Source organism: Emiliania huxleyi (assembly GCF_000372725.1).
Source record: "Emiliania huxleyi CCMP1516 unplaced genomic scaffold EMIHUscaffold_101, whole genome shotgun sequence".
NCBI lineage: Eukaryota > Haptophyta > Isochrysidales > Noelaerhabdaceae > Emiliania > Emiliania huxleyi.
The window spans coordinates 263360-280292 of NW_005202368.1; the positions used below are offsets into that span (position 1 = coordinate 263360).

General features: G+C 64.7%; 5 protein-coding genes across 5 annotated transcripts in view; 2 read left to right on the forward strand and 3 right to left on the reverse strand.

Annotated features, from left to right (window-relative positions):
* Positions 1-1354, reverse strand: part of EMIHUDRAFT_222073 (hypothetical protein) — a gene marked incomplete at both ends in the record, with an annotated part of 2406 nt that extends 1052 nt beyond the window's left edge. The window contains one exon of the mRNA XM_005793396.1: positions 1132-1354. Within this exon, the coding sequence (XP_005793453.1) occupies positions 1132-1354 (223 nt within the window). The remainder of the gene's footprint in view (positions 1-1131) is intronic.
* A 1062-nt stretch (positions 1355-2416) lies between these two features.
* Positions 2417-3256, reverse strand: EMIHUDRAFT_439451 (hypothetical protein). Its single transcript, XM_005793397.1, has 3 exons — positions 2964-3256; positions 2839-2901; positions 2417-2794 (listed from the first exon to the last, which is right to left on the reverse strand). Exons 1-3 carry the CDS (start codon positions 3035-3037, stop codon positions 2455-2457), a joined length of 477 nt encoding a protein of 158 aa, XP_005793454.1. The 5' UTR covers positions 3038-3256; the 3' UTR covers positions 2417-2454.
* Positions 3257-3431: 175 nt separating this feature from the next.
* Positions 3432-4616, forward strand: EMIHUDRAFT_222074 (hypothetical protein; the record flags this gene model as incomplete). The annotated part of the gene is made up of 5 exons (XM_005793439.1): positions 3432-3563; positions 3741-3821; positions 3874-3909; positions 4238-4316; positions 4537-4616. The coding sequence occupies 5 exons, from the start codon at positions 3432-3434 to the stop codon at positions 4614-4616; spliced, it is 408 nt and encodes a 135-aa protein (XP_005793496.1).
* Positions 4617-5317: 701 nt separating this feature from the next.
* On the reverse strand, positions 5318-6385 carry EMIHUDRAFT_108208 (hypothetical protein; the record flags this gene model as incomplete). The annotated part of the gene is made up of 1 exon (XM_005793398.1): positions 5318-6385. The coding sequence occupies one exon, from the start codon at positions 6383-6385 to the stop codon at positions 5318-5320; it is 1068 nt and encodes a 355-aa protein (XP_005793455.1).
* Positions 6386-13302: 6917 nt separating this feature from the next.
* Positions 13303-14696, forward strand: EMIHUDRAFT_108210 (hypothetical protein; the record flags this gene model as incomplete). The annotated part of the gene is made up of 5 exons (XM_005793399.1): positions 13303-13426; positions 13512-13549; positions 13691-13943; positions 14169-14215; positions 14604-14696. The coding sequence occupies 5 exons, from the start codon at positions 13303-13305 to the stop codon at positions 14694-14696; spliced, it is 555 nt and encodes a 184-aa protein (XP_005793456.1).
* Between the last annotated feature and the right edge of the window lie 2237 nt (positions 14697-16933).

Here is a 16933-nt window from a genome sequence, read left to right on the forward strand (position 1 = left end):
ACAAGCGGCCGAAATGGGTCCACGAGGAAGTAAAAAAGTGGGGAGCGGGCGAAGCGAAACGACGAGCGAGAGGCGCCGAGGCGGCGGGAAGGGTGAGGCGAAGGGTGGTGGCGGTTCGGATTCACGAGGAAGTAGAAAAGTTGGGAGCGGGCGAGCGAACGGCGAGCGAGAGCGGCGAGGCGGCGGGAGGGTGAGGCGAGGGTGGTGGCGGTTCGGATCACGAGGAAGTAGAAAGTCGGGCGGGCGAGCAAGCGGCGAGCGAGCAGCAAGGCGGCGGGAGGGTGAGGCGAGGGTGGATCACGAGGAAGGAGAGATTCGGGCGATCACGAGGGAGTAGAAAGCCAGGCGCGAGCGGGCGAGCGAACGGCGAACGGCGAGCGAGAGCGGCGAGGCGGCGGGAGGGCGAGGCGAGGGTGGTGGCGGGAGGAGGGGGCGAGGGCGAGGGCGGGCGGGCGATAGGCGGGACGACAGGGCGGCGGCCAAGCTGGCGTGGTGGTCGGCGAGAGGCGGCGAGGGCGGGCAGGCGACAGGCGAGACGACAGGGCGGCAGGCAAGCTGGCGTGGCGGTCGGCGGGAGGCGGCGGGAGGTGAAAGGCAAGGGCGATGGCGGGCGGGCGAGAGGCGACAGAGACGACGGGTTGGCGGACGAGCTGGCGGCGGGTCGGCGGGCGGAGGCGGGAGGCGGGAGGCGAGGGCGAGGGCGGGCAGTAGAGCGCGAAGTTGAGACCGCTTGACCTTCGACGGGAAGGTTGCCCACCTGTGGCCAGACCAGTGTGAAGGTGAAGACCCCTTACGAGCGGGCGGGCAGGGCGGGCGGGCAGGGCGGGCGGGCGGGAGGGTAGCAGGAGCAGCATCAGCTGCAACAGCAGCAGCAGCAGCAGCACAGGTTAGGTCAGCCGCGCAGAGGGCAGCGAGGCTGAGGTCAAAGAGCAGCAGGATGTTGAGCCACCACCTCGTTGGGAGTCAGCGCTGCAGCAGCGCCCGCCTCGTTGAGCATGTTGAAAGCAGAGTTATTGGCGTCAATATGGCGCAGCGCAGAGATGCCAGCACCGCGAGGAAGTGCAGGACCCGCGTTTGCGGTGCGAGCCGTCGAGGCAGGATCAAGCTGAAGGACTCGAGTGGTTTCCACACTGACATCCTCGCCCAGAGCATTGCGAGACAGGTTTGCGCCCAGTTTGCAGTCGCTTGGCGTGGTTTGTGCAGGCGCACCAGCCGCAGAGGCAGCGCTGCCGACTCTCATTGGTTGAGCAGCCGTCGCAGTGCTCGACGGATCGGCAGTGTCGGCGCCACCAGCACCGCGCTCGGTCTCGCTCAGCGAGGCGGCCGAGAGCACAGGCAAGCCGCAAACGCGCATTTGGGACGCACGTAAAAGGTCTTTTCTTTTTTTGAGAGCGCCTTCCCCGTACAGTCGCTGCCGCGGCGCCCCTGTCGGTTCGAAGGCTCCCGGCGGCCGCGCGCTGGGTGCCGACGTCGACCGAAGTAGGCCGACTGTCGTGCTGTCCTGTCTGCTCTCGCTGTCTGCTCTCGACTGTCGTGTGCGTGATCTTGGGCCCAGGCAGGAAGGTAAACGCCAGGCGATTCCCAAGCTGCAGAAACGAACGAGCTTTTAGAGAGAGATTTTTAGCAATACCAAACAAATCTAACACTCACGCGTCGTTTGGGGCCTGGAGCCCTGTTCACGCGCGCGCGGGACGTGCAGACAGGTTATAGTGGCTACAAGCATAGCCATAGGCACTGACTGAGATTATGGTGCGGGCGGAACGCGCTGGTGCTACCCGGACATACGCGCGGAGCGCGCTAGCTAGACACCGCGCCCCCGCGGGCGGAGCGCGCGGCTAGATGACTCACACACCATTGCTCCGAGTTAGAGGGGAAAATCGCCATGTTACTTACGCCGTTTCCCTGCGAACGCGCACCCCCCAGCGGCTAGGCCTAGGGCTCTCTTGCCCGCAACCCGATCCCGATCATCTGCCCCCCGCTGGGTGTGCTTCTTAGCCCCTGGGCGCGCTGTGCGCTTTCCACTGCGGGACGCGGCCACGAAAGGTGTCCAGACCCCAGTTCCGGCGGACGCAGCGAGCGTCGGGACTCCGTCCCAGCAGACGAAGTCTTCCTCGTGGGCTCCACGGCCCGGATCGCGAGCTCGATCGATGTGCCGACAAACAGGAAGAGCCGAGCGGCAAGAAGGGCTCGATGGGGAGCGAGAACCGTCAAACGTGCTCACTCACGGAGGTTTCGGAAGTCCACCCTGATGCGGTCGATTCCCCCCAGGTTGATCAACCGCGCTCCAGCAGCGAGCGGTGCAGAGCGGCTACCGACATGACAGTTGGCGACGGCGTCTGAGTCTACGGAAATACGGAATCTAAAGATATAAGGGCCTCGCGTCGTCCGCCGTTTATCCCCGTGACCCCCAGAACTCGCGGACCCGAGGAGTCTCGAGCTTCAGCTGGCGATCCATCATGCCGCTCTCGGCACCGCAGCAGCGCGAGCGCCGCGCCGCGCAGCGCGCTGCCGAGGCTCAGGACGCGGCTCGCGGGCAGCGCAACCGCCCGGCGCCGAGCCGGTGCTAGGCCGCCTCCGCTGCGCCTGCTTCCTTGCGCGCCGCTGGACGTCGGCCGAGAAGACCGCTTCCCTCTGGGGACCCGACTCCGCGAAGATCGCGCGCGCGTCGTGAGTGGCGGCGCGCGCGCGATCTCCGTTCCCGGGCACGCCGGTCGCAGTGGCATGGGCTCCCAGGCTCAAAAGCGCTCCCGTCAACAGCGAGCGAGCGCCGCCGCTGCTCCTCCTCCCGCCGCCGCTCACCGAGACTCGGTGCCGCCGTTCTCGCCGCCGCCGCCGCCGCCGCCGCCGCCGCCGCCGCCGCCGCCGCCGCCTCGCGCCTCGCCTCCGTCACCGCCGCCCTCCATCTCGCAGCGGCGCGTCCCTCTGATGGCGCGGGCGCCTCGCTCACCGGCGCCTCGCCGCCGCCCCCCCCCCCTTCTCGCGCCGCTCCGCTCGTGGCCGCCGCCTCCCCTGTCAATCCCGCCGCCTCCCCTGTCATCCCGCCGCCCGCACCACCGCCGCCACCGCCTCGCGCCTCGCCGCCGCCGCCACCGACCGCCCTCTCCCCTACGCCGCTCTGAGCGCGGTGCAGGGGGCGAGCCCCCGCGGCGCAGCCTCACCGCAGTGCACTGCGCTCTCCGCGCCCCTGACGATTAGTGAGGAGGTGGTGTTGCACAGCATGGAGCTCGGCGAGCGTTTAGCGAGCCCCTCAGCTAGTTCTACTATACCATACCCCGCAAAAAGTTGGAACCCTGGAACAGATGCCCTCATTGGAATGCCTCCTGGCCGTCGCGGCCTCCGCCGCCGCATTCCAGCCCGCGCCTACGGCCAGAGCGGCCACAGTGGCGCGTCCCACCTTCGTGGCCTTCGCGCCTCGCGCCGCACCGCGCGCCATGTTCGACATGTTCAAGTCGAAAGAGCCCGAGCCGCCTGAGGAGCCCGAGAAGGCGAAGCCCAAGATCTCTCTTGACGGGCTGATGCAGGCGAACTCTCGCTCGAGCGATGGACTGCCTGCACGTGGCCCCGTACATCACACAGCCGTGCGACACATGTGGCCCCGTACATCACACGTGGCCCACGGCTTGCGACACACCACACAGCCGTGCGTGCGCCGAGGCGGCATGCCAGTGGCGAACTAAACTGGCAGAGCTGTCGCAGCATTCTGGCAGCAGCAGTGGCGGCCACCTGGCGGCTCCCCATAGGTGATGGCCATGGGCGCGGGCGCGCCCATGCTGGGTGACCTGAAGAAGACCAACTTCAAGAAACCGGAGGCTCAATATCATGTCTTAATATTTACCTGGTCCGTCGGCTGAGTTGATGACATGTATTCGGCAGGCGGAGGCAGGGGCTGCGCTGCAGTTTGAGCTGGAGGTGCCGCGATAGTGGCGATCGTGGCCTCGTTCACCTAGACGTAGCCGAGATCGAGGCCGAGGAATAGCCGGAGATATGGCCAAGACAGGCCTCCGTGACACCAAACACACACACACACACACACACACACACACACACACACACACACACACACACACACACACACACACACACACACACACACACACACACCACACACACACACACACACACACACACACACACACACACACACACACACACACACATGCACTCATCTCGGCGGGCCAGCCCGCTTGCGGGGTGGCTTGGCGGGTTCGATGACGGCCAGTTGGCTCCCTCTCAACAGGCGAACAATTTCGACCTCGACGCCCGCGGCAAGTTCTTCGATAGCGGCAGCGACAAGGATGCGGAGTACGACAACCCAGGTGGTTCACAGAAGATGGACAGAGAACAGCCAGGCTCAGAATGGACACGAGCGCGGTATGGGCGGACGCTGGACAGGGGATGCCGGCACGCTGGAGCGACATGCAGAGGACTCACGGCTGGATGCTGCACCAGTTGCCCCCACACGTCGGTGGTGGTGTGGTGCGGGGGGCAAGTGCACCCCGCCCTGGTCTAAGCCCGTGTACTAAGCCCGTGTACTAGGCTTTTTCGAGAACCTGATGTCGGGTGGCAAGCTGCAGCGCGAGTACGACAAGCAGATGCAGCAGAAGCGCAAGAAGTAGCGCCAGTGCGTAGTTTTGATGATCACGTAGAGGCCGTCCCTTCGCCGTGGATGTCGTGTCGAACGCGAGACACCTCCAATGTGTTGTGGTATCACAATTCAACGCCCCTTCTTTGTTATAAGCGGGTTTGCCGAGCGAGACTCGCACACACGGAATCGCTCGACACTTGCACGGTCGCACACATAGAGCGCTCTGTCAAACGTTAACTTTGGGCCTAACAGTTGCACTATTGTTGGCTGAAAAAGAAAATCCTCAACGTTGTTCAAGTGTTCTCCCCAGCCCAAGCTGTTACTGTTTGTTACTGTTGTTACTGTTGTTCAGTGGCCAGCAAGCAGAAAATGCCAAAAAACCCGGGTAAAACCCGAAAATACCTGGGTTTTTCCAGGTATTTTCGGGTATTACCCGCACTGGACGCTGGAGATCGTCGTGGGTCACTGCCAGGCCTTCCTTATTGTTGTTCAGCTGGCCTAACGTTAGCTACTGTTGTTGGGGAGCCCCACTGTTGTTCTGTTGTTACTGTTAACACTAGCAACACTGTTCAGCTCTTAACGTTTGACAGCTCTACGGCACACATCCTCCCCCACCGTAAAGTGGTTGCGAGATTTTGGATGAGATGGTGCAGCCTCAGACAAACAACCCTCGAGTGCGTGTGCCCCGTCGTCCGTACTGGGACGTGAGTGACACTGACTGGCTGACTGACATCAGTGTGTGCTGGGCCTCCTGCGGCGCCGCCGCCGACCCCTCACTGACGAGGCTGAGCCGGCCTCGTACCGCCGTGGGCCGCCTCCCCCCGCGCCCGGCGCACGGGCGGCCTCGATCCGCCCCGCCAACTCGAGGTAGCGACGGCGCCGCGCCTCCTCCGCACCGGCCGGCTGGTCCCTCCCGCCACCGCCCTCCCCACCGCCGCCGCCTTCCTCCCCGCCGCCTTCCCCGCCGCCGCCTTTCCCACTGCCGCCGCCCGCCTCTGCACCGTCGCTGTCGCTGCACACGTCCGCGCCGTCGCTGCCGCTGCCCCCGGCGCCTCCGCCGCCGGCGACCGCATCCTCGCTGCGCGCGCGCCGCAGCTCGCGCTGCACGACAGTGTACGCGGCACGGTCGGGATGCGACGCGAGCCGGCGACCGTACCGCGGCGCAAAGGGGAAGCAGCTGCCGCGGTGGCAGCCGCTGGGCCCGTGTCGCAGGAGTAGGCGCATGTGCTGTCTGCTCGGCCAACCGAGGTTGGTGGGCAAGTCCCACAGGCCGTGGCGCCGCCCTAGCGACCGCATCGCAACCTCGTGCGCCACCGACGCGACGATGGAGGCAGCGGCGACGCACGCCTCGGACTGGTCGCAGCGAACGTGCGCCTCGCCGCGCAGGCCCGCAGGCACCGCCTCGCCGTCCACCAGGTAGTAGAAGCACGAGCGACATGCTTTCCGCTCCAGCCTCGCCGCCGCCAGCCGCATCGCCGCGTGAGCGGCGGCTTGCGGTCCGAGCGAGTCGACGGCTCTGTGGTCGACTGCGGCGCACGACCACAGCACACGTGGCGCGGCGCGCAACCGCTCGTACGCGTCGAGCCGGGCGGCGCGGGAGAGCAACTTGCAGTCGCCAGCCGGAAGCCAGGCGGCCGCGTCGTCGCTCTCTGGGAGACGGACGGCGGCGGCAACAACGGGCCCAGCTATGGCTCCAACGCCACACTCGTCGAGCCCGGCGACGTGGGGGTGGGTACGCCGTAGGTGCCGCTCTGTCGTGCGAGACAGGAGGCCGTGGCAGGCCGCAGCGATCCTGAGCATCGACGCGCGATGCTGGAGCCTTCCTTCGACCCAGCGTTCGGACAAAAAGAATTCAAACTTTTACCCGACGCGCCGTCCCACTCTCGCGCTGCTCGCTCGCCAGTGCGGAGGGCATGGCCGCGGAGGAGGCGAGTACGCGCTTGCCAGGCCTTCCGCAGACAGCCTCTTGGGCAGACTGAGGGTCGGCTTTGCGTGGCGTGGCCCGTGCGCTGCGCTGCGCAAAGCTGCGGGTGCTGAGGGAGCATCCTGTGCTTCCTTTGGGAAGTGCGCACCTCCTGCAGCTGGTGGAAGGCCGTGCCGCCGCTCGCCTGCTCCGTGGACAGGGCGGGGAGGCGGCGCCGCAGCGCCGCAGCGTCCGCTGCACGCCGGTGCAGCTCTCTGCTGCCTGGTGAGCAGCCTGCTGGAGCTGTGCGCGGTGTTTGTGAGGCGGCTCTGGCGCTGTGGTGCCGGCCGCGGCGAGTGGCGCGCGGCACGCGCGGCGCCGCGCGTGGCCCGGACGGCGCCAGAGAGCGCGCTCGATGAGCCAGCCGGCGCGGCGCTAGCGCCGTGCAAGCTGGCACATCGTCTGCATGCTGCCGTCGTTCTCTGGTTGACGGCGGTCAATCTCGTGGTTGTCAATCAAAACCGGCGGGCTTTGTGACGCCGTTTACGCAATGGATTTGCGTTCGTTTTTTCTTTTGGTTTGTTTTTTCTTTTTATTTTTCTTTTGAGAGCGCCTTCGTTGTTAATAGTACAAACCCAATGGTCCTCTGCGAGCGGTCCTTCGTTGCAGTCGCACACACGCACACGCCGCGCCGCACCGCGCGCCCGCCCACCGCCCCGCCCAGGCGGGAAAGAGATGAGGAGATGGGACAGCGAAGGGGGAAGCACAAGCACGTATGGGAGGGTTCAGTAATGCGCCACGCTGCCCGGCGTCTCTCACTTTCCGGGACAGCCCCGCCCTTGTGAGGCAGGAAAGTGACGGCTACCCCGTACGCCCTGCAGCCTGCTACCCCGACGCCGACCGCCCATTCTCCCCTCCTCGTTCCCCCCTCGAATGCTCCGGACCCCGACAAGCCGCCCGACGTTGGGCCTCTGCCCCGCACGCTCCCGCCCCTCTGCCCCTCACACACACCCAGGCCCGACATGCACATACAAGACAAACCCGGCGTCCTGCTCTCAAAAGAAAAGAAAAAAATGGGAAGGAGGAGACCAGCGGGGGAGACTCCCCGCCTATGCAACACCCCAGAGAGGGGCTGCCATCGCCGAAGCTGTGCCTAAGCATAACTCCCAAACCCGCAGCGGCCCGGGGGGCCTTGGGGGCAGCCTGCCGGACCGCTGTTGCACGGGGCCAAGCACCGGAAGATGAGTGGAATTGATGGATTGGGCTGTTGTCCGTGCCTCCCCTCTATACGTCAGAGTGAGACCTACGCCGCGCCGGGTAAGGAGCGCGCCCGGTCCTCGACGGAGCCGCGCGCCCCAAACGACCCAGGCGGCGAGTAGTCGTCCTCGAACCTTCGACTCGTAGTCGCCCGTGGTCAGCGCCCCTCCTCCCTCGCCCGTCCCTATTCATACTGCTCCCGAGGCGCCCGCGGCATCTCGCCGCCCATCTTCGGCCACGCGTTGTAGTCGAAGATGGCGGCGTTGCGCCTCGCGACGATGGCCGAGTGCACTTGCAGGAAGCGTTTGCGCTCGCTACTGACCCGCCATCGTTCGCTGTCGGAGGACGCCTTAGCGGCCTTGATGTCGAAGTTGGTGTTGAACCACGTCGCCGCCTCGTGCCCGATGCCGCCACGCGTGCTCGCCGCCCATGTCATAAAGTCGCAGTTTTTGGCGTCGCACGCCGCTGCCTTGGCCTTCCGCTTCGTCGCCTCGGCGTAGTCGGTGGCTAGGCGCTTGCCGCTCGCCAGCGGGCGCAGCTTGTCATGGTGCACCGCGGTGACGCACGTGCCGTCGTACACCACGGCGCGCGCCGACTCTGCATAGTTGCCGAAGACGCCGTCGCCCCGCTGGTACGGGTTGGTGTCCGGATCGTGCGCCCGCGTCGGGTCCCTGCAGCCGAGCCTCACCTCCACGACCTTTGCCGAGGCGCCGAAGGCGCGGGCGACGTTCGTGACGTGGGTGTTGAGGGATGTGTGCCCCGTGGCCAGCCAGCCGCCGTAGTTGCACCCATCCCAGTGCGTGCCGTTGAGGTGCTCGAAGAGCGACAGCGTGCGCGGCACTCGCGCGTCGCCGATGTCGCACGGGACGCATCCCGTTAGCCTCGTGCGGTGGTAGAGGGCGGCAGGGGGGGGGGCGACGGTGGGGGGGGCGGCCCGGGGGGGGGCAGAGGGGAGGAGGGCGGCGGGGGGGAGGACGAAGTGGGAGGGGGAGGCGGGGGGGAGGAGGGAGGAGGAAGGGAGGGCGGTAGAGAGGTGGGCAGTGGCGAAGGCCGCGGCGGGGGCGGGTGCGGCGGAGGGGGGGGGGGCGGGGTGGGGGGGAGGGGGAAGGGAGGGGTGGGAAGAGGTCTAAAGGAGGAAGGGGGACACAACCCGTTCGGGAATCGTGTGTCCCCCGAGTAGTTAGGCCTGCGTCCTACCCAAAGCATGAAAGAGTTTGGGACAGCTGTGCACGGCGGCTGATGGCAAGCGCCGCCTTTGACCACGCAGAGCCGCCGCCTTTGACAACGAAGCCCGCCAATGCAGTCGCTCGTCGTCGAGTTCTCGCGGCGCGTGCGCGAGCCAGCACAAAATATGAGGGCGAGTGCAGGGGCCAGCCGCGCCACGCGCGGCCACGTGCACCTCCCAAGCCAACCGCCGCCCCCGCAGCACGACGGTGAGGCGAGCCTCGCAAACGACGCCGAGGGGGCAAAGGTAGCTCTCGCCGGGTGTGCCTCAGCGGCCGCGGGCGAGCAGGGCATGTGCGCGCCACGCGCCGCCGCTCGAGCCGGATCGTACGAGTCTCCCTCCCGCGGCTCGTTGCAGGAGAGCGGGTCGATCCGATGATGCTCGGTGAAGATGCTCGGTTGGCTCTCGCCAAATGTTTGTCCGACTCGACGTACGGCCCCGGGCGTCGGGCCGTGGCGGCGACGGCAGGCGTGCTCCAGCGCCGCCTCGTGCGCACGCACGCGCAGCGGCGGCGCCTCTGCACCACCCGAGTCGCCGCCCGGCCGAGCGAGGAGCAGAGAGACGACGAGTGACATGCTGATTCGGCAATCAAGAGTTTCTTTTTTTTGCGCGGCGACGGAGGGGGGGGCGAACGGGCGCTAACTGAGGATGGACGACCCGCAACTGGCCTGGCGAGGGGGCGCGGTGTTGGGTGCGGCGGCGGGAGAGGGCCTCTAGCGTCGCGTGTGCGCGGCGACAGACTGACTGAAGAGGCCGAGGGGCTGTTGAAGGGGAGCGTAGGCATGTTGTGCTCGAGATCGTCCAGCCGCACTTGCGCTCTGTGTGGCCACTGGAGAGGCGCGTGAGAGACTAAAAATCTAAGGCTCTATGTGTGCAATGCATCCAGAGAAAAATTCTTTTTCGAGGTCTACCCGTCATGCGGCAGGTCGCTTGCTCTGGCTCGCTGCCGCCGCGGTCGGCGGTGGGTCACCAAGATGCAAGAACTCTCTTCTCAGCGTGCGGCGTCATCTAAAGGCAGTTGATAAATATTGAATATATTGCTCCAATAGTTAGAGAGGCGATCAATATCAATGTATGGCAATAGTTAGAGGAGAGGCTGGGCCTGGGCTGCCTGGTCAGGACCGTCAGGTGGGTCCATCCTGGGCTTGAAAGTGGCTCTAAATCATTCAAAACGGGCCCAAATCGCTTCAAAATTGCTTAAATCGCATAAAAATCGCTTTGAACTCGTGATTTTTTTATTTCAGCCCACATCTAGGCGATGTTTGGGACAAATGTCGACATTTGGTGCTCTTGGAGGTTAAAATCAGCGATCAACATGTCAATATATTGTCAATAGTTAGAGGGGATGCTGTCAATAATCAATATCAATAGTTACAGGGGCGAGAATCAATCTTTATCAACTGCCTTAGCGTCATCACCGCGCGACGCGCTCGCCACGCCTCACCCGGGCAAAAGGAACGATCGCGCGCCGCCGCCGCCCGCCTCGCCTTGCCTGCCCCTGCGCCTGCGCCTGCGCCTGCGCCTGCGCCTCGCCTCGCCTTGCAGCCGCGCACGCGCACACGCGCGCACACGCGCGCGCGCGCGCGCTCGCGTCGGGCCGCGGCCGTCGCCCGCGTTCGCTACGGCGAAGCAACCCTCCACGCGAGTTTCGAACCGGGAGAGCCAAAAGGCAAAAGCTCCCGGCTCGAACCGCGAACGGTTCAACCACCGCCGCTGGCGGTTCTTGCAAAGGCATTCAGGGGCAGCGCCTCATATAACGTGAAATAGTGCGAGCGCGCGAGATACTCACCCGACCCACCGTGCCCTCGCGAAAGAGATCTCGTGCCGCGCGCGCTCGCACACGCCGCCCGAGAGCACTCCCACCCCCGCCGCCCTCGCAAGCTCACAGGTTGAGTTGAGGAGAAGCAGCTGAGGGAGATCAAAGCGGGAGAAGGCGGCACGGCGCGGCGGCGGCGCGGCGCCCCCCCATCCCCATCCGCCTCCGGGCGTGAGTGTCCCCCCAGCGTCTGCTTGAGAGCAGACGCTCCGGTAATCAGGCCGAGAGTACCAGGCAGTTTTATTTCGAGGTCCGAGTGGGAGGCGGCCACAGAGTCGTCCACTCGCGAGCCCTCTTCGAGATATCGAGAGGGTCCGCGGCCGAGCCAAAGGACGACCTCCGGCTGGCCGCTGCAGAGCCGCCGCCTCAACCGCTTCCGCGGCCACTCAGAAACCTGCCAGCGCATCCGCCAGCTCGGACTTCGTCTCCGAGCTATCCTCAGCCGCGGCAGTCGCCGCCGCCTTGGCTCGCCCCTGCCGGCCGCGCGCGATCGCCTGCAGCTGTATCGCTGCCGTCGCCTCCGCCTCCGCCACCAGTCGTCTCAGTCGCACCACCTTCGCTGCCACCGCCTCGGGCGCGGCGCATGCCGCCGCCGCACACGCCGGCTCCGACGCCACCCTCGCCGCCGCCACCAACTCCGCCGTACACGGTAGATTGCGGAACTCGGCAGGCGACGCCGGCTGGGGCTGCGCGTTGGAGCTCAAGGTGCGCCGCTCGTCGATGCCCTCCTCCGCCATCTGCGTCCATTGCGACGCGAGCCGGCGCCACGGCCGCTCACGGATGCATCTCTCGGCCACCCGGGCCCACACCACCACCAACGCCGCCCCAAGCATCCAGACCGCCGTGGAGTAGGCGGCGGCACCCAGCAGAACGCCAGTGGCTTCAACTGCGCCTGGCGGAGAGGGCGGCGGCGCCAGCGGCGGTGTAGACGGAGGTGGCGGGGACTGCGGTGGCGATCTGGGCGGTAGCGCTGGTGGTGGCGGCGGCAACGACGGTGGCGGTGGCGGCGGTGGCGATGGCGAGGGTGGCGGCGGGAAGGGCGACGGCGGCAGTGGTGGCGGCGGCGATGGTGGGGACTGCGGTGGCGGGCTGGGCGGTGGCGGTAGAGGTGGCGGTGGTGGCGGCGACAGTGGTGATGGCGGCGGTGGTTGCGAGGGAGGCAGCGGTGGCGGCGGCGGCGGTGATGGCGGGGGTTGGGGCGGCGGTAACGGCGGCGACGGCGGCGACGGTGGCGACGGCGGTGGCGGCCGAGGGAGGGGAGGCGCCGGCAGGTGAGTCACCTCCCCGTTGAAAGCCATTGTCTCTCCGCGAAAGACGCTCTGTCCCGGGGCGGGCTTGATGCGACATGCGTGCTCGCCCATCGGGAGGACGTGCAGTATCGGCTCCTTGTGGAGTTCACACATCTTCTCGGGCCCGACGCTGTAATCGATGGCGAGGCAATCAGGAAGATTGTCACACGCCTGCTGGCAGACTACCTCACTCACGCCCGGAAGCTCGTCCACCGACCCTCGCGCGCCGAGTTCGACTCGGCAAGCACCGCGCTTGCCTCCGAAGAGAGGCCACAGCATCTAGGGGAGGGGGTGCTTCCATCGACGGTTCGGTCTTCCGCGGCGCCGTTCACGTAAACGCACAACCCCGCAGGTGTAGGTACTTCTTGCTTGGGCGGACCTCATGATGAAATTCTGCAAAAACCCTGGCCGGCCCCTGCGGTGCCCCTACCTACCTACCTACCTACCTACCCTACTTATGGGAATGTATGTATGTATGTATGTATGTATGTATGTAGAAAGATGAACAACAGTCGGGCTCAGACTGGACACCAACGCGGTATGGGTGGACGCGGGACAGATGATGACGACACGCACGAACGACACACAGACACAAACAAGCTCACAAGACACACAGCCAGCTGGCTGCCACACACCCTGAGTTGGCGTACACATAACTCAAGGCCACATCCTCCCTGTCGCCCCCCCCAGCACTCCAAGGTGCCAAGAGAACAAACAAGGGCACAACAAACAACAGACGACAGGAAGTGACATGCGAGGCTAGAGCAGGCTTGCTCTACCTCTAGCAATCTCGCCGGCCGGCGAGGCACGGACGAGACCGTGTGTGGGGTTAGTGAGGTGTCTATGGACGCTCTCCTAACCCGAAGTCGCACTCCGCAGTTCCGTGCGGGCACCAGTGCGCGTGTGGGCCTTGCTCTGCCAAGATGGAACGCTGTCCGTACTGCCGGGGGACAGTCATCATGTGGATGGAGAACCGCTTGGTGTAGTTGGTGGGTGGCAGCAGCGACCCTCTTGCTTGCTGCTGCTGCTGCCACTGAGCGTTCGGTTCCTCCATTAATTCTTGGGTGCCAAAATTCTTTTGTGCGTCTGTGTGTGCCAGTCCGCGCCAGTCTGCGCCCTTGTCGTGCCAGTGTGCTGTGAGACAGGCGTTGTAAGAATTCTTTTGTGCTAGAGGACGTTGCCGCGAAACCTCGACGAGGCTTTTGGTACGGAACATCGACGGAGGTCATGACCACGCTGTTCGCCCTCGCCGCTGCGCACGGCTCTCTGCTGGAGGCCGCGACACGCACATCGCCGGTGCTGCGGCAGGTGGCTCAGCGACTGCTCTGGCGCAGAATGGCTCTCGAGAACGGTGCCTGCCTTTGCACCGCTCTTGTCGCTAGCCACCTCTGCCATTGCCGCCGCCTTCCAGCCATGCCGCGGCCGTTTTCTTGCAGGCGCACGCTTCTTCTGCGAGCTGGACCGCGAGATCGAGGTTGCGCCTTCGGGCGGCGCGAAGGGGAGGGCTGTTTGCAAAGGCCGGCCTTAGCAGCACCTCGGCCTTTCTCGGCTGCACCTCGGCTGCACATCGTAGGAGGCTGCGCGGTAACTCCCCCCCCCCCCCTCTCTGCGCTAGGTCGACCTCGCAGAAGGCTCCGTCATCGGGCGGTACACAGGCGAGGCGTGCCCGAGATGTCACTCGAGACGACGCCCAGCGCTCTCCCGGCAGGCCACTGCACAGGCGAGATACCACCGAGATGCAGCTGAGCGGCAGCCGAGGTACGGGACTCCGCCGTTCGGCTCAGGCGTCGAGATGGGGGAGGACGAGTTCGACGCGTCGCCCTCCACCGGCCTGTATGCGATGCGAACCAACGGCGTCGTCATCGACGGTGAGTGTGTGTGTGTGTGTGTGTGTGTGTGTGTGTGTGTGTGTGTGTGTGTGTGTGTGTGTGTGTGTGTGTGTGTGTGTGTGTGTGTGTGTGTGTGTGTGTGTGTGTGTGTGCGCGCGCGCGCGCGCGTGTGTGTGTGTGTGTGTGTGTGTGTGTGTGTGTGTGTGTGTGTGTGTGTGTGTGTGTGTGACCTCTGGCTGATCTTGGACGATCTCGCGCCCCCAGGCGAAGACCCGGACAGGTCCAACTACTGCCGCTTCATCAACCACTCGGTCCGGCGGGCGAACTGCCAGGCGAGATCCGCCGAGATTCGCCGAGATTTTTCGATCGAGATTCGTCGAGATTCGCCGAGAGGTTGGCCGACACTGCCAGGCGTCGAGATTCGCTGTTCTTAGCCGATATTAGCCGGTGGTAGCTGGAATGCGAGGCGCCCCTTCTCTGCACCAGTTCATTAACTAACCAAGAGTGAGGCACCTCGGCCAAGGTATGAAGACTGAGGCACGGCTCTTCATGCGCCACACGTCACGTCTCGCATTTTCCCGTGGGGCTCCTGCCTGTCTGGGTGAAGAGTTGCGAGGGTTGCCCGGCCCTTGCCCCGCCAATTTGTGTGAGTGTGTGTTTACCTTACCTCACCTCACCGTACCTCCATGCGTCAAGCAGGCGACCGAGGCGTGGGAGGACGACTCGCCCCTCGCCGCCGTGTACCTCGAGACGCTGAGGGACATCGCGGCCGGCGAGGAGCTGCTCTCTTAATTAGTAATCAAGGACGACCTAACAGTACTAATGAGTTCGTGATTCATTCAGGCGAGGAGCTGCTCTTCGACTACGGCGAGATGCAGCCGAGATCGATCCGAGATGCGGCCCACATGACATGACATGTCCATGTGCATGTCATGTGCATGCAGCCGAGGGGGGGGGAAGCGGGAGACGCAGGTCGTAGCCCGCGCCGCGGCCGCCGCAGAACGGCGGCTAAATAAATAATAAAAAACGGCCAACTCTACTAGGAGATGGGTAAACGAAGCGGAAAGTCCACACGCGATCTTTGTGCAGGGTTCTTTGTGGGGGGTGTGGTCGGCGGCTAGCTGGGGTCGTCCTCCCGACGAGAGACTAGCACTACCACTAGCCGTCCTCCACGTTGTCCTTTCTTTGGGTAGACCGGCGGCTCTCGCACACCGCGTCTTTACCTTAGGCGAGGAGTACTGGGACGCGCAGCTGCCGCGCTTCTCGCCCCAGCGGCTCGTCGTCGACTACCTGTAGTTGTAGTGTCGCGGCCAGCTTTCTGTGAAACAATGCGAATTTCGACGCTGACCTCAGACAGGCTTGTTGCACGAGTATATAGGCCACGATGTCTCAAATATGAGGGGTTTTGACTCCTACCGGCTCCTGACGCTATCCCTGGCAGCTCTAATGACCAGGATCAGTACTGCTATGATAGAGGGTGCCCATACTAGCGCAGGAGCTGCCACACTCGCCCGGACCGTCCCCCTCTGGGGCCGGTTCCGCAGCCCGCGAGAGCCGACAGCGGGGCCGTGCCGCGGGTGCCTACTGCCGAGTGCCACAAACACTGCGCCGTCCCGCCATCACCTACAGGCTGTCTTGTGTGATGGTTGGGATGTCCAAACGCCACCATCTTGGCTCTTGCGACCTCAAACCCGCGAGCTGTATGGGTGGTCCTGACGTCGACAGACGCCCGATGACCACGGTGAAGCTGAGCCGGAACGAGTCGACAAGTCTCGTCTGAGCCCGTGGCGGTCGCCGGCTGAGTCGCCGTGCACGGGCCGGTACCTCAGGCGTCACCTCCGCAGCCTCAGTTCTCAAACTCCACCACCTCCGCCAGGACGCCGTCGGTGGCACGTTCGGCGGCGTACTTTCTGCAGCTCCATCTCGAGTACGGCGTCGAGTCTACTCACTCCTGTTGGATCTGTGCACTCCCTGGGACCCAGGGAGTGCACAGATCCAGCAAGCGGTGCGTCCCGGCAGCGCGCGCAGGCTGCGGAGCTGCCACAAACTCGAGACACGCTTTTTGGGCAAGGCGTCTATTCGGTGCTCTGCACGTTAGGTGCGGCGAGAGAGTTTGCCGCAACTTCTTGATGCGGTCTTTGGTAAGAGTCTTGTTGTTTCTTTATGTTAGACGGCCCATCGGCTGAAGTTAGTGTTGCTAAAAATCTCTCTCTATGAAGTTGGCGCCGTTGCTGCGTGGTCGCGGTTATTTATGGTGGCGGTCGTGAAGGGCCGTTTGGTGCGCCCCGGCGGCCTCCTGCACGGCGGGCGGCCGCCGGGGCCGGTTTGGACTGTGTTTGGGGGGGTGGAGGGGTCCGATGGCCGGTGTTATGGTCGTCTATCACCCTCCTATCACCCACTTACCGCCCCCGGCCGTGGGGGCCTCTCCAGACGCCGCCATTATGATTTCAAAGGGTCCTGCCGACGCTCATCACAGTGCGGCGTGGACGGTGGAGGCCTGGAGCCTGCCGGAAAAAATCCGGGGTTTAGCTGGCATATTTCGGGCCCACTTTAGAGCTAGGGCATGATCTTAGGTGTTCTGGATAGCCCACAAGGGTCTTCTGTGGCATGGTAGCGGTGGTTTTGCGCGAGGCGTTCATTCAAAAATCACCATCAGTCGCGCTCCCAATACGTGCATCACTTTTGTGACAGGTCTCAGACTTTGAGCGGCCATATCTTGGTAACTATTGATGGTCCACCGGAGAACTCATCGCCATTCGAACGGGCGCCGGGCGCCCGTTCCAAATCCGAAGTCTGAGACCTGTCACAAAAGTGATGCACGTATTGGGAGCGCGACTGCCATATGCCCCCCTATCAGGGCCTGGAACTGGAAGGGGGGGCGACTCCCTCGCATCTCCACGCCCGGACACGGACAGGAGCTCCAATGCATAAAGAGCGCAAGAGCCGGCCGGGTACCGAAGTGCCGGTGGGTGAACAACCTGTAGCTGGCTCACATCGCTTCCAGGTCCGAGGGGACGGAGAGGGCCGGA